This window comes from Nanorana parkeri, unplaced genomic scaffold, assembly GCF_000935625.1.
Source record: "Nanorana parkeri isolate BGI_ZX_2015 unplaced genomic scaffold, ASM93562v1 scaffold560, whole genome shotgun sequence".
NCBI lineage: Eukaryota > Metazoa > Chordata > Amphibia > Anura > Dicroglossidae > Nanorana > Nanorana parkeri.
In genome coordinates, this window is record NW_017306828.1 from 419,749 (window position 1) to 434,478 (window position 14,730).

The 14,730-nt window shown below is 46.2% G+C and overlaps 1 protein-coding gene across 1 annotated transcript in view; it reads right to left on the reverse strand.

Moving 5' to 3' along the window:
* Positions 1-6,178: 6,178 nt before the first annotated feature.
* BCL2L13 (BCL2 like 13) overlaps positions 6,179-14,730 on the reverse strand; it is a 33,376-nt gene continuing 24,824 nt past the window's right edge. Inside the window, exon 7 of the mRNA XM_018562097.1 lies at positions 6,179-7,236. Coding sequence (XP_018417599.1) covers positions 6,499-7,236 — 738 coding nt within the window. The 3' untranslated portion in view covers positions 6,179-6,498. The remainder of the gene's footprint in view (positions 7,237-14,730) is intronic.

Consider the following 14,730-nt stretch of genomic DNA (forward strand, 5'->3'; position numbering starts at 1 on the left):
CTGTCCAATTTCGGTGATCCTACGCCCAATGTAGCCTCAGCTTTCTGCTCCTGCTTAATTAGACTGTCTGCCATTATATGATATTATGTCTGCGTTTTATATGATATGATGTCTGCGTTTATATGATATGATGTCTGCGTTTATATGATATGATGTCTGCGTTTATATGATATGATGTCTGCGTTTATATGATATGATGTCTGCGTTTATTTGATATGATGTCTGCGTTAATGATATTATGTCTGCGTTTATATGATATGATGTCTGCTTATATATGATATTATGTCTGCGTTTATATGATATTATGTCTGCGTATATATGATATTATGTCTGCGTTTATATGATATCATGTCTGCGTTTTATATGATATCATGTCTGCGTTTATATGATATGATGTCTGCGTTTATATGATATTATGTCTGCGTTTATTTGACATTATGTCTGCGTTTATATGATATGATGTCTGCGTTTATATGATATGATGTCTGCGTTTTATATGATATTATGTCTGCGTTTATATGATATGATGTCTGCGTTTATTTGATATTATGTCTGCGTTTATATGATAAGATGTCTGTGTTTATATATTATTTCTGCGTTTATATATGATGTCTGCGTTTATTTGATATGTCTGCGTTTATGATATGATGTCTGCGTTTATATGATATGATGTCTGCGTATATATGATATTATGTCTGCGTGTATATGATATTATGTCTGCGTTTATATGATATGTCTGTGTATATATGATATTATGTCTGCGTTTATATGATATGATGTCTGCGTTTATATATTATGTCTGCGTTTTATATGATATTATGTCTGCGTTTATATATGATGTCTGCGTTTATATGATATAATGTCTGCGTATATATGATATTATGTCTGCGTTTATGATATTATGTCTGCGTTTATATGATATAATGTCTGCGTATATATGATATTATGTCTGCGTTTATATAATATTATGTCTGCGTTTTATATGATATGATGTCTGCGTTTATATGATATGATGTCTGCGTTTATATTATGTCTGCGTATATATGATATTATGTCTGCGTTTATATATTATGTCTGCGTTGATATGATATTATGTCTGCGTATATATGATATTATGTCTGCGTTTATATATTATGTCATATTACATATATTACATATAAAATGGTAGAAAGACTGGAGGAGCTTTTAAACTAGAAAGTGGGGGGGAGGGTATAAAAATAAAATTACTTAAACTAATTATGTCTGCGTTTTATATATTATGTCTGCGTTTTATATATTATGTCTGCGTTTATATGATATTATGTCTGCGTTTATATGATATTATGTCTGCCTGTAAAGATATTAAAGTCAGGAGGTATTTAAACTATTTCAAATGCTGAATAAGTCACTGCCGCTGGATGCTGGGCCTGATATCCTGTTTTAGGGTGGTTGGAGCCACCCTTGTGGGTGCTAATGTTGTAAAGCTGTGTCTCCAGAAACAGACAAGATGCTCCCCCAGCTAGTAGATGGCTGGCTGCTGGAGGCGGATCTGTCTCTTGTAGTCTTGTACTGGACAGGAAGTTCAGGGAGAGGTGGAGCGGCTCCGAAACATAACGAAGTGCTTGGGAATCAAATGTAAAGAAATCCTTTGCTGGGGAATGTATATTTGTTGATCTGGATTCATTATTCAAATAACGTAGGTTGTGCCTTCTGAGATGTTGTCGGGAAGGGTTAGCCAGCCCACTATGTGGAGGTTCAGCGCAAGCATTGCCCATGCACAGTTTGGCTAATAGAATTGTGCACAGCCATGCGCGTCTGTGTGTGCGTCGTGCAGCGTGGGCACAAGCATGTGCTCATCGCAATCATGGTGCTAAATGGGCTATTTAAGGCCGAGGACTGCAAACCTCCATCGCTGAGAGATGGTCAGCTGTATCCTGCGACCTGGGATTTTGATCGTGTTTCGAACCCTCCGTTACCCCCCCGGCCGGCCTTTCTACTCTTCCGATTGCTGCTCTGTACCTGTGTGAGCTCAGCTCGTCTCCTGACTACTCCTCTACCTGTTGCCTCTGTCCCTGGCTGCCGCAAGTTACCGACCCATCACCACTCTCAGAGCCGACAACGCAGTGTCTGAACAATGTAACATTATCATTGCTTGCTGGAGGCAGTGCATGATGGGATATGAACTCTTAGGAAATGGATATTGCACCACATCAATGAGAGAGATGCAAAGCACCCTGGGAATGCAGCGAGTTGGTGGAAGTGATGGGCAGACAGAAGGCCGCGCTCATTACATAAAAGGGATTTTCCTACAAGTAAGCTGTGATTGTATTATCAGAGACACCTCCAGTCTGTGTTCCTATTACACTGCTGATGTTATAACAGGAGAGGAGATGCCGGGACTTTACAGCTCCTATAACAGGATATAACTTGTACAATGTGCTTAGTGCCCCCGGGACTTTAGTTGGGACGGCTCCTGGCTGTACACGTGCAATTATTTATGGGGGAGACCGTTGAGAAGCGAGTGGAGTGATTTTTCCACAGGCAAGAGACTACAAATGGGAGCAACCTACAGAGGACATAACTGGTAGTATGGTACCTTACAATGAGGGATATTTATCAAAACCGGAGCAGACAAAATCTGGAGAAGTTGCCCAGGGCAGCCAATCAGCTTCTCTCTACAGTTTGTTCAGTTAAGATTTGAAAATGAAAGAGAGAAGCTGATTGGTCACCATGCACAGCTGCTCCAGGATAAATTCCCTTCAATGTATCCAGGGCTTGTTCACACCATGTCCGGACCTTCCCAATGCATTCCTAGGGTATTTCTGGGCTCTGTTCACACCAGTGCAGTCCTTTCCGGCACAGGGAGAAGCAATGCTGTATGCACAATGTATTCTGGTCTGGAAACGCACCAAAATGCATGAAAACGCACAGCACTGCACCTGAAAGCACATTTTAAGCTAAAATAAAAATGCACCGAAAAGCATCAAAAACGCACTGCGCTGCCTGTGCAGATCTCCCGCCACGGTGTGAACAAGCCCTAACATCAGAAACCTCTCTTCTGTTAGTTTTGGAGAAAGGATGCAGTTCGGTCCGGTTAGGATTCCCTTTCGTAGTGCGTCTTTATTTCCTGTCCCAGCAGGAAGAATTCTCTTCAATGTGATAAGAAATCCCCATTTTTTGTTTTTGTTTAGCGCTATGGGCTGAACATGGAAAACCGCTTGATTCCCCCATTCATGCTACACATCACCGATGGAGGATCTCCCGTCAGGCTACTGTATTCTGACACCCGGCACACACAGGGGTCAGAATACCTGAACAGTGACTGCAGCTGGTTGGTTGCAGGTATTGTTCAGTCCAAGTTTCTGTCCGGCTCCTTCAATGAAATTAAAAATCATGTTTGTTGAACGGAGTGGTGCCCACGGGGCCGCACACAGATCACATCAAGCCATCTATGGCCAATTTTAGGCAGTTGTCACCAGAACATGATTGGCTATTGAAAGATTTCCCCTCTGTTCTTGTTTTGTGACAACTCAAACATTTTGCATTTCCCATCACTTCCTGTCTCGGTGACAATGATTTCCAGCACATTCTGTCCAGAACTAAAAAAAAAACAAAACACCCACACTTTAGCGCTGTATTTGACCGTACAATCCAGAGCACCTCTAAAGGACCCGCAGTGTCCAGACTTCTGTGTTTGCATTGTTGTGAGCCCTTCCGTGTGCACATTGCTACAAAGGCGAGTTATAAATTGTGCGGTCGCCATGTATTTTTAGTGTAGTGTCCAAAGAAACGCAGCACAATGCAAAGCAGGCCAAACGCAGCCTCTGACCTGTCATGTGTACTAGGGATGCACCGATACCGATCTTAGCATCAGTGCAGATACAGAGAACTCGTACTCGCCCAAATGCTCCGATGCCTTCCCCGATATCGAAACTTTCCCTCTGACCGGCAGTGCCGAAGAGCCAGCTTCTGGCTTCCTGATCGGCATCGAGGTGGCTGAACAGCCGGCTCCATGCTGATTGGCTGGAATGCCGGCTTCCCAGCCAATCAGCATCGAGCCAGCTTCCCGGCCAATCAGAATGCTGGGAGGCAGGCCATTACTCACCGCCTGGCTTCCTGAATGGCCAGGAAGCCGTCTCGATGCTGATTGTCTGGGAAATCGGTTTCCCGGCCAAGCACAATCTAGCCAGCCAGACAACATGGAGCCAGCTTCTCGGGCATTCAGATTGCCTGGGACGCCAGCTCCATGGCAGCAGAAGCACCGGTACTCGACGAGTACCAAAACCAAAGTTCTGGTACTCGTACTCCATACCGGAAAACCAGTATCGGTGAATCCCTAATGTGTACTGCTCAATTGAAGTCAATGGGATATTGCTGACCTGCGACTGACACCCGTCCAAGCCCAGGAAAACAACACCCATTGACATGAGGAACAAACAACTATGAGATGAATATTTATACCCCAATCAGAGATTGTATTCTCACTTAATGACCATGCGCAGCAACCCCAGGAACCAATCAGAAGTGTGCACCGCACATGACCGCCTATAGATCTAAAGCAAGCGCTTCACACAACCATAAGAAAGCTGAGTCTCCGGAGCCAGAAAGGATTTCTTCTCTTTCTTTTATTTCTCTACAATTTACAGCGTGGTACTCCATAAAATAAGTGTTTTCTCTTCTTACAAATAAAATAGAGATCTCTGCAGCAACGTTGGCAAATCTCGTCTCTCCCAAAGACGTTTCATCAAGAGGAGCGGAAACATTAGAACAGAAAAGAAAATCTTTAGAGGTCAGAGGGAGAAAAAAAAGAAATTCAGCCTGAAAACAACATTGTCAGAGGCTCGCTTGTCCGCTTTGTCCTAAAACCCCAATTGTCTGCTCTCTAGTCTACACTAAGGCCAGTGTAAGGTTGGCTTGATTTACAGCGCTCCGGGTGCTGAGGAACTACAATTCCCAATGTGCCCTGCAGGTCCTCAGCACCTGGAAAGCTGCAGATTGCTAACAGCAACGTTCTCTGAGATTCAAAACGCGTTGAGGTTGTTTACCGATTGGTTGACACCGTTAAAGCCCTTTGATGCGGAAAAAGAAATATCGCTTCTACTCGCTTATAATCATCGCTGACAAAGGAGAAAAAACACAACCCGGGGCGGCTGCGTCTTGCATCAAAATATGAAGAGGAAAATGCGTCATGAACGTATTGGCTCTGTATTAAAACAAAGAATAAAATCAATAATAAACACCCCCGTCACCTACATGGTATATGCCACCGGGATGCCCAACGGACCCCATATATTCATCAACAAGTGGAACATTGATCGCTCTTTGTATTTTCCTCGCAGTGACGCCTTTTCCTGTCCATGTTTTTACACAAGTCTTAGAACCCCGGAATGGTGTTTCTTCTGCGGATTGCATGGATTATAGACTCCGGGACTATTTTGGGTCTAAAAGTCACAATTCATATTGTTGTTTTTTATAATCACTAACGCATTTGGGAAAACCGCTCTTAGGCCTTGTTCACACCAAGCGCAGAGCAGGTGCAGAGCAGATCAGTTACAGACCGGAACAAAACTGCGTCCAATGTATTCCTATGGTATTTTTAGCTCCAGTTCACATCGCAGCATGCAGATCCAGAGCAGGTGAAAAAACTGCAGCAGGCCCTATTTTACCTGGATCTGCTCTGGGTCTGCAAACGCATGCAAATGCCTGGAACGCACTGAAAGCCCATTTTAAACGTAATTTATGTTTATTTTTTTTTAGCCAAAAACGCGTCAAAAACGCATCTAAAAGACTAGCGTGCGTGTGCAGAAACCTGACCGGATCTGCTCTGCATTTGGTGTGAACAAGGCCTTAGGGACCTTAAGGAAACGGGGTGACTTCCACCTCAAATTTAGCATATTGGTGCACCAACGATGGCTACTTATATAGTGACAAAATTTGCCGCCATATATTTTACCGTCTTCGCACAACGCCCGCCTTTCGCCATGGAAGTAGATTCCCGGTAGGGCCTCACCAGCCAAGTCTTGTGAAGACAGAAAGTACATTTTTATTTCATTCGGATTAAACGGACATTTTACAAAAATAGTGTTTTGTCTCTCCCCCCTCCGTAGCTCTGGCTCTGGCGTTCTGTACCTGATATCGGACCTAAGCCGCAGGTCCGGGATTTATCTTCAATTAAATACATTTTTTGCAACTCTTTTTTGGTATTTAAAGATGGCCGCTAGCGATTTAGCATTGAGTCACTGTGACGCCATTTTCTTTTGGGTGCCACAGTGCTGAGATTATATTATAGAGGTCTGGCAGTGATTCTCGCAGCCATGGGCAAGCCTGTGTGGTGAAGGGGGGGGGGGATTATCGCCGATAGCAGGGAGGTCTTGTGTTACTCAGAGGGGCCTCGCGCTGTATAAGAGATTTGCTCTTTATCTTTGTGCTGGCAGAGTAACGAGCATCATAGGCGTACAAGGGACACTGGTCACAGACTTTTATTAGAGGGAGAAGCAAACTGCCGTTAACCTGGTCGGGCTACTTCTTTCTCAGAGCCACTACCATACACACGGTGACTGCCAAAATGGCGACAGCTGCTGCTCCCCCATACAGCAGGATGGATTTTCCCTCAGGAAGGATAACTTTCTCTTCTTCCATCTTCCGTGGAGGCAGAAGGGGGGAAATGGCAGCCTCGATTTTTTCCGCCTCCGATGGAGGGGTGACTTGGATCTCCTCTTTGGATTCCTCCAGAGCAGCTGGAGGCTCCTTTTCTGAAACTCCCTTTATGGTTATGTCCACTTTTGGGAGTCCCGGCAGCATTACAGGAGGAGGGATGTCCTCTTCTTCGGTTGGAAAGGTCGCAGCCACGGGAGCTGATGTCAAAGGTGGAGCGGCCTCACGTATTTCCCTCTCCTTTGCCGCTTGTTGCTCCAGTCTCTGTTCCACCACGGCAGCCTCCTCGATGACCTCCGCAATCTCCTCCTTCTCCACGTGAACAATGTCGGAGTTTGAGGAGTTGTTCTCGCTGCGCTCCTCCGCCCCGCCGTTGCTGTCCAGGCTCTTTAGCTCCTCAGGATCCATAGCCACCTGCTGCCAGGACTCGGGCCCCAGGGAGGTGGGAAGGCTCTCGGTGTGCCAGGAGGAGGAGACGGCCAGGCTCTCGGGAGGGCTGACCTGCTCAGAGTTGTCGCTGGTAAGGATGTAGATGTCGTTGCTGTCCTCGACTATCAGCCCAGGGACATCGTCTTCCTCAGTGTCCAGGCTGAAGACTGTGCCCTAGAAACAAGCAGAAGACAAGAAAACCATATTTCACTGGAAGAACACTTGTTGATTAGACAAAATGCCACCAACACACAGAGGCACTCCGACATTACTCATTTACAGCATTTTAGAAACATCAACCCCACCCCAGACCAACTCATATCTCCCAGTATCACAGCTGCATCTGATAGCTACATGATGGTATCACCCATTACCTGGATGGGGATTTTGAAATAAATATATGAGCTCCTGTTTCTGAGACTGACACCCTTGTTACAGTTATTGGGAGGGGACAAGACACAAATAACGGTGGGAAATTCCACTACTGGAGTCTTATAGTAATATAGCAACCTGAAAGAAATATAAACCCTCCAGAACTAGAAAACAAAAGTTGTCTGTACATAGGCTTCAGCCCACCGGAGTCCAGAACTGGATCGTCACATTAGGGTGAGATTGACATTTACAACTCCGGGGACTGTTAGCATTTTTATTCCCTGCAAGATTGTGACTCTGACGTTTTCTCGGATATTTGGGGCTATGGGGGTGTAAGATAACAAAAACTCTTCAGAATTTGTGACCACAGAGAATGTCAGTTTCAAGCATAGGCGTCTAAGACCGGCATTACGGTTCATGAGTAGCTTTACTCTCCACATTAGAGCAGGCTATGAAACAAGACATTACGCATTTTGGAAATGATCAGGCGGCGCATTATCCCAGCCAGAGATGACACGGTAATGATGAGATGGCCTCTTCTCTCCCTGGATCCAGCTAAAGAACTGATGATGTGTTTCTGGTGCCTCCCGGGACTGTTTGGAGCTTTGGCACTAGTAATTGTTTACCGATTCTTGTACGTCAGGCTGCCGCAGGGACAGGAGAACATTAGAGGTTCCGACAACCTACCAGAAACTCACAGCAATGTAGCTAAGGGGAGAAGAAATGGCAGCCAAATTGCTGACTAATGGTTTGAGGAAAGCTAACAGGGTGATTCACTAATGGGTGAAGGGTTTGAGGAAGTCGGGAGAAGTGAACAATCTAGGACAACATAGCTGAACTGGGAAGTGAGCTGAATTGGAGAATCTTTCCAAATCAGCTATGTTGTCCTAGATTGTTCCCTTCTCCGGCCTTCTCCAAACGCTTCACCCTTTTGTGAATAACCCTGTTAGTGTTATTTGTTTGCAAAACAGCCCCAATGGAGTTAAAAAAATAAAAACACCCCTTTGCCAAAGAAATACACTATATGGTGAAAAGTGTGCGAGAGCCTGTCATCTCCCCCAGCTAAGAAACACTCTTCTATAGGAGCCAGCATGAACCTTTTCAGCTATTTGAGCTCCAGTAGCTCTTCTATAGGATCGGACTACACATACCAGCCTTCTCTCCCCATTTACATCAATGAACCTTTGCCACCCATGACCTTATCACCAGTTCACTGTTTTTTCTTCCTTGGACCACTTTTGGTCGGTCCTGACCCCTGCAGACCGGGAATATCCCACAAGAGCTGCAGTTTTGGAGTTGCTCTGACCCAGTCCTCTATACATCACAATTTGGCCCTTGTCAAAGTCACTGGAATCCTTCCACCTGTCCATGTTTTCTGCTTCCAACACATCAACTTCAGGGACAAAATGTTCACTTGCTGCCTAATATATCCCCCCACTTCCAGGTGCCATTGTAATATATCCCCCCCCCTTCCAAATGCCATTGTAATATATCCCCCCCCCCTCACTTCCAGGTACCATTGTAATATATCCCCCCCACTTCCAGGTGAACCCTCCCCTTCCTTTTCAATGGTTGGACTAAACATGGCCTTGGACTAAGGGCTCCCAGACACCGGCAGACGGTTATGTAACACGCAATATGTCTGAGCATTTTTGTGTGAGGACGGGGCTGTGTCCATCCATGCCAACAATGTCCTATTTCCTGCAGGAGGAAAGACATTGCCTTACTCAGCACAGAGAATTCTCCAGCGTAGAAACCCAGAGCAGCCAATCAGAATTCATCTTGTCCTGGTCCAGCAGAGTGAAGCGAAAGGTTGCTACAGATTAGCGCACTAAGGCTGGGTTCACACCTAGGCACATCGAATATGCGCGTGTGACGCGTGGTAAAAAAAAAGCGCGACAAACGCGCGTTTCCGAGGGCTACTTGGCTGTATCCCAATGGAAACGCGCGACAAAAATGCCCCAAAGAAGCTCCTGTACTTCTTTGGACGTAGGGCGTTTTGTAGCGCGTTCATACGGCCTGTAATACGCCCAGGTGTGAACCATACCCATAGGAAATTATGGGATTTCGGTGTTTGAGCGTTTTGCAGAGCGTTCGAAAGCGCTACAAAACGCCCAGGTGTGAACCGGGCCTAAAGATCTAACTGCAATTGTACAAAACAGTCCAACAGAACCACAAATGAACTGCAATATAATTGCTAAAACGGACTAGTGAGGCTGATAACAGCGCAGTGACCTGGAGCACTCAGCCGATATAAACACATTCCTGAAAAAATTCCTCACATGAAAATATATACGGCAACGGTATCACTTTACAGAAAAGAGCCACCTCGTCATCAAGGCCAACCAAGGGCTCCCGCCAGTGACTGTGCCTAGGCCAGGATGTCATCAGTCTGCTGCGGGCAGGAGGAAGCATTTCCTCAGTCTATACTTTCCCTCAGAGAAGGCGAGAGGCTGCAGCAGGGGCTGACCTGTGTCAGACATTTGTAAAACACAGCCAAGAACTGCACAGGCTGCAGAAATTGTGTCATCTCTGAGCTGGCATCTCAGTCCAGGAAGTAGAGGGTGACCATGGATGATGACTGAACAAAGATGGCTCCGTACTTCTGGAGAGAAAATAAGAGGAAGGCATTATACAAGGGAGTACTGTGATCTCTGTGAGAGGTAATACACACCTGGAAGTGTTTTACTGACATATTTGCTTATCAATATCTCTCAGCTCCGGGGCTGTCATCTAGATCCTTTATCCTCCATCATTACCTTGCAAGTCATTTGTTGCAGACCTGCCCGCTGCACAGACAGACAGAAGCCTTTTGTCTGCACTGTAAACTGCTTGTACTCATAAGAGAGGGAAAATAATTGCCATTACCAGTGCAAGGATGTGACATCAGTGGATGGGGGGGTGGAACCTCGAGAGAGAAGCCCAATTCCGCAAAAACAAGCTGCCCAAATCCCAGGCCTGGATACGCGCTCTGGTGTACACAGGGATCCCGCGTCTGAACAAAAAATATGCGGTACATGTGACGACATTGTGATCAGTTTATAAGTTAAATGTGTATTGGGGTTGAGTTATGTTTGAGTGCGTTATGCTGTGTGACCTGGTTATGGAAAGACTATCAGCACCATCCCTCGTTATCTCCCATTGTACTCTGAGGGAGCTCAGAACAATGACATTCTGGCCAGGCTCCTGCTATGGCTGTCAGGAGCTCGTTAGCAGGTGGACACCTGTGGTGTTGAACAGACCGATGGTCTGGGAGGGGGAGGTGGATGTGATGGGATTATATTCTGATCTGATCACTTTCTGTATAAAAGTTTGTGCAGTTGTTCAATAAAGCAGAGTTTGTTTACCCTACACTCAAGCCTTGGCTAGTGACTGGGGAAACTGGGAGCTACAGATCTTCAGGTTTCAATATCTCCTCAGCAAGGAAGAAGACAGCGGCGGACATACTCATCCTGAGTACGGGGGTCCGTCACATTGGTGGCAAGCGGTGGGATGCTCTTCCTTGCCTAAGGAGACATTCAAACCACCACCGGGACCAAGTTTGCTGCGGACATAGGAGAAGAGCCACAGTTGCCTACGGCCATGGAAGCGCTGGCCCAGCTCGACAATCCTGGTTCTGCCCAGGATATGCTGGGAAGGAGAGATGCTTTACGCCGGGAGATCTGGAGGGAGACTCTTCAACTGCAGCAGCACTATTGTGGCAAGGTCCTCCCTACATCCCAGGAACGATACTGGCTGCAATGGGACTTGCGTGTGCCTTTCCTGGGAGAGCAGCCCCGGGAGGCATGGCTGTCGGAGATGGATTGGCTGCTCCAAATAGAACTGATGCTGGATGACGGGTACCGGGCGCTGCAGTGGTATGTCACCCAATTGTGTCCATGGCTGGAGAACAATGATCCCACAGAGGGCTATGACTTCGGCGGCCCGGGACTTATATTTGAGGCGCTCCAGGAGGATCCACAATTTGGGAGTGCACAGGAGTGGAGGTGGGAGGACATACATGATTTTAGGGAGTTGGAACTCCCCAATGAGCTCGGATTGAGGGCTGATTTGGACTTTTTAGTCACACAAGAATGGGAGCTGGAACAGGCATACAAAAGACTGTTCGACATTGCTCAACAGCATGCCCCAGCGACCACAGATGTTTTGGAGCTACTAGACCCAGCAGAAGAGCTGGAATCAGGGCAGAGCACTGTTGACCTCTGCCCAGCACCGGCAACACCTCTGAAGCTCCAGGGAGCCCGGGCAGGCAGCCCCTCTCCCCAACAGCAGGCCGATGCAGAGGAACTACTAGTCCCAGCTGAAGAGCTGGCATCAGGGCAGAGTGCTACTGACCTCTGTCCAGCAACAAATGCACCTCTGGAGTTCCAGGGAGCCGGGGCAGATGGCCCCTCTCCCCAACGGCAGGCTGATGCAGAGGAACTACTGATCTCAGCTGAAGAGCTGGCATCAGCGTTCCAGGGAGAAAAAGTAACTGACCTCTGTCCCCAGCGGCAGATGAAGTTCCAGGGAGAAGAGGAAGTCAATCTCTCTCCCAAGTGGCAGATCAGCAGTCTGGGAGAGGAGGTGGTCTTTCTTCCTCCCCAGCAACCAATTGGAATCCAGGGAGAGATGGGGATCGTCCACACTCACCAGCAGCAGTTTGGAATCCAGGGAGAAGAGGGGATCGTAATCACAGTACAGATCACGGAAATGGCGCACACTGCAACAGCGTGACACATGGAGTCGGACATGAGAATTCCGCTCCAATTAAATCATAAACAAGCTTCAGAAGATAAGATGAGGAGTTCGGATCGGATCGCATTCCGGTGTATAGCTGAAGAAGAAAAAAAAACCTAAATCTTTTGAAGGGGTTAAACACAAGCGGTATGTGAGCACCTTGGGGACGGGCGTGTGAACGCACCGGGTCATCGAGGCGGAAGAAATGGAGCTGGCATTATCCGGCCTGGAGCAGCCGTCACCAGGGGAAGGCCGGGCCCCAGTACTCACTTCTATAATAAAATGTCACTTTCTCTGCATATTAAAGTGCAGCTCCCGATCAGTTTGATATTGCTGCACAGGGTGGTGGGACCCGGCCTACCCGCTGTGGTCTTTAATCCCGGTATGTTCTCCACCCGCCTGCCCTCCCCACTAACTGTCCTACTTCTCAGAAAAGGCCGTCAGTATGTTCTCTGGTTCCTGATCCGTCCCTACTCTGCATCCACTGCAGCTTTTTATACACTCTACCTGGTCTCAGATGGCCCAGGATTCCTTTATCATCTGCAGAAGAGCCTGCCTGACATCATGTATGTAAAGTGAACCTGCCTGGACTTCTTCACTTCAAAGGAGACTCCCCTGCAGCTGTCTGCAATGTCCTTCAATGGCAACACTGGACAGGAAGTCAGTTATGTGGCTATGAAGACAACTGCCTGTCCTGACCTGTCACTCTAGGCCGGGAACTGCCAGAACACTCAACAGTAGTTCTGATCCTTGATCCTGATTAGGGATGCACTGAAATTACATTTTTAACCCGAAACTTCCAAAATTGTCAGGTCGAAACCAAAAAAAGTACTTTTTTTTAATGATTTGGTTTTTATGGTTTTGTTTTTTTTTTTGTTTTTTTTACTGTTAGGGGCTTTGGGGGAAATATTGGGGTCTAAACAGACCCCTGATATTTCCCTTTTTAAAAAATCTGGAGAAAGTAAATGTTTACTATCAACCCAGTCATGAATGGACAGGAAGGCTCTGTACTGAGCTGCTTTCTGTTCATTCATAAAGTGTGCAGATAGTAAATATTTACTATGTCCCCATTCATAAATAAACAGGAAGTGATATAGAACCCTTCCTGTTCAATAACTGGGGACATAGTAATCACTCTGTGTTTGCTCAGTACAGTGAAGGATTCATAAATATTTAACATATTTACCGATCCTGAAGCTCCACCCCCTCTGCCATGCTCCGCCTCATGACAGCTTCTCTCCTCCCCACTGGGTCCACTCTGATCCCCGCTGCCTCTGCCGACACAGGCGGGGAAGAGTAGCAGGGATCGGAGGGGACTCAGAACTAAGCTTGTAGCCGGTACCCAGCAGGGAGGAGAGAAGCTGGGGGTGCACAGAATGTTCAGCTGTTTTGTACTATCGGCATTTTGGCCATAGTACCATTTTCAGCCGAAATGTTTTGGCAGCTGAAATTTCGGTGGATACCTACGTATGCATTGTGAGAATCTCATAGTGTGCAGTGAAATTAAAGCAATTTCAGGAGAGGAGCCGGTACAACTGTGCAAGACTGAAAGGAAGGCCAGAGTACAATTTTGGCTCAAGTTCCACCTTCACAGCTCTTCTACGTAATGCAGATCATTTTCAGAGATGACAACTTACAATTAAAATGCAGACTGCACATTGGAAAGTGAAGGAGCAGTCCCCCCAAAGCTGATATTTACATTATGGGTAGATGCCTGGCTACCAACATCTCTCCAGGGCTCTGGAATTGAGATCTCTGCTCCTTAAGATCTCAGCTCCACATAGGGCCTGTTCACACATGCATGCTATTATTCGCATGCAATGCACGGTATTATGTTGTAGTGTGCAGCAGTTGGAGGTGCATTTGGGATGGCATTCAAATGAACAGTACCACACACTAAGCATGCACAGTATCGTGCAATTAATGCTACACCGGGCCCTTACATCCCAGAATTGTAAGAAAGGCTCGGGCTCGTCTCAATTTGATTCACAAATAATGCAACAGGAGGAGAGAGACTGCGAAGGGGCAGAGCTAAGGACATCTCCGCAATAAGAGTTACCGAAGTAGACGTTTCAGTTCATCACTTTGCATTCAAGACAGAAATATGAGTTTTAGGCAGTCTGACCCTCTAAGTCTGTCCTGCCCTCGAGATATGTAAATAATTGCACTGGCCGTCAATCGCTGTCACGAATACGAGTCTCTGCTTGTGTAATACAGAATTACCGCAATCCCTCGATAACAGGAGCAGGTTAACCCTTCAACTACAATGAGCAGCAGCAACAAAATATAATGCTCAGCAACCGCAGACATTAAAATCAATAAAACAATAAAAATTGAATCAACAGAAATCCTAATATATGATAACCGAACAGTGTCTGTGGTCTGGAGGATTCTTCCCTGTCCTTTAATGATGATCCAAAACAGGTTTTAATGACATCCTCAGAACAAGATGGATTTGTAAAAAAGTAAATATGAACTTCCTGAATATTGTACATTAAAAGCCCAATCTACAGTATTTCCACTCTGAATATGAAAATTTTATATTAATGAAAAAATAATTGTGTATATATATATATA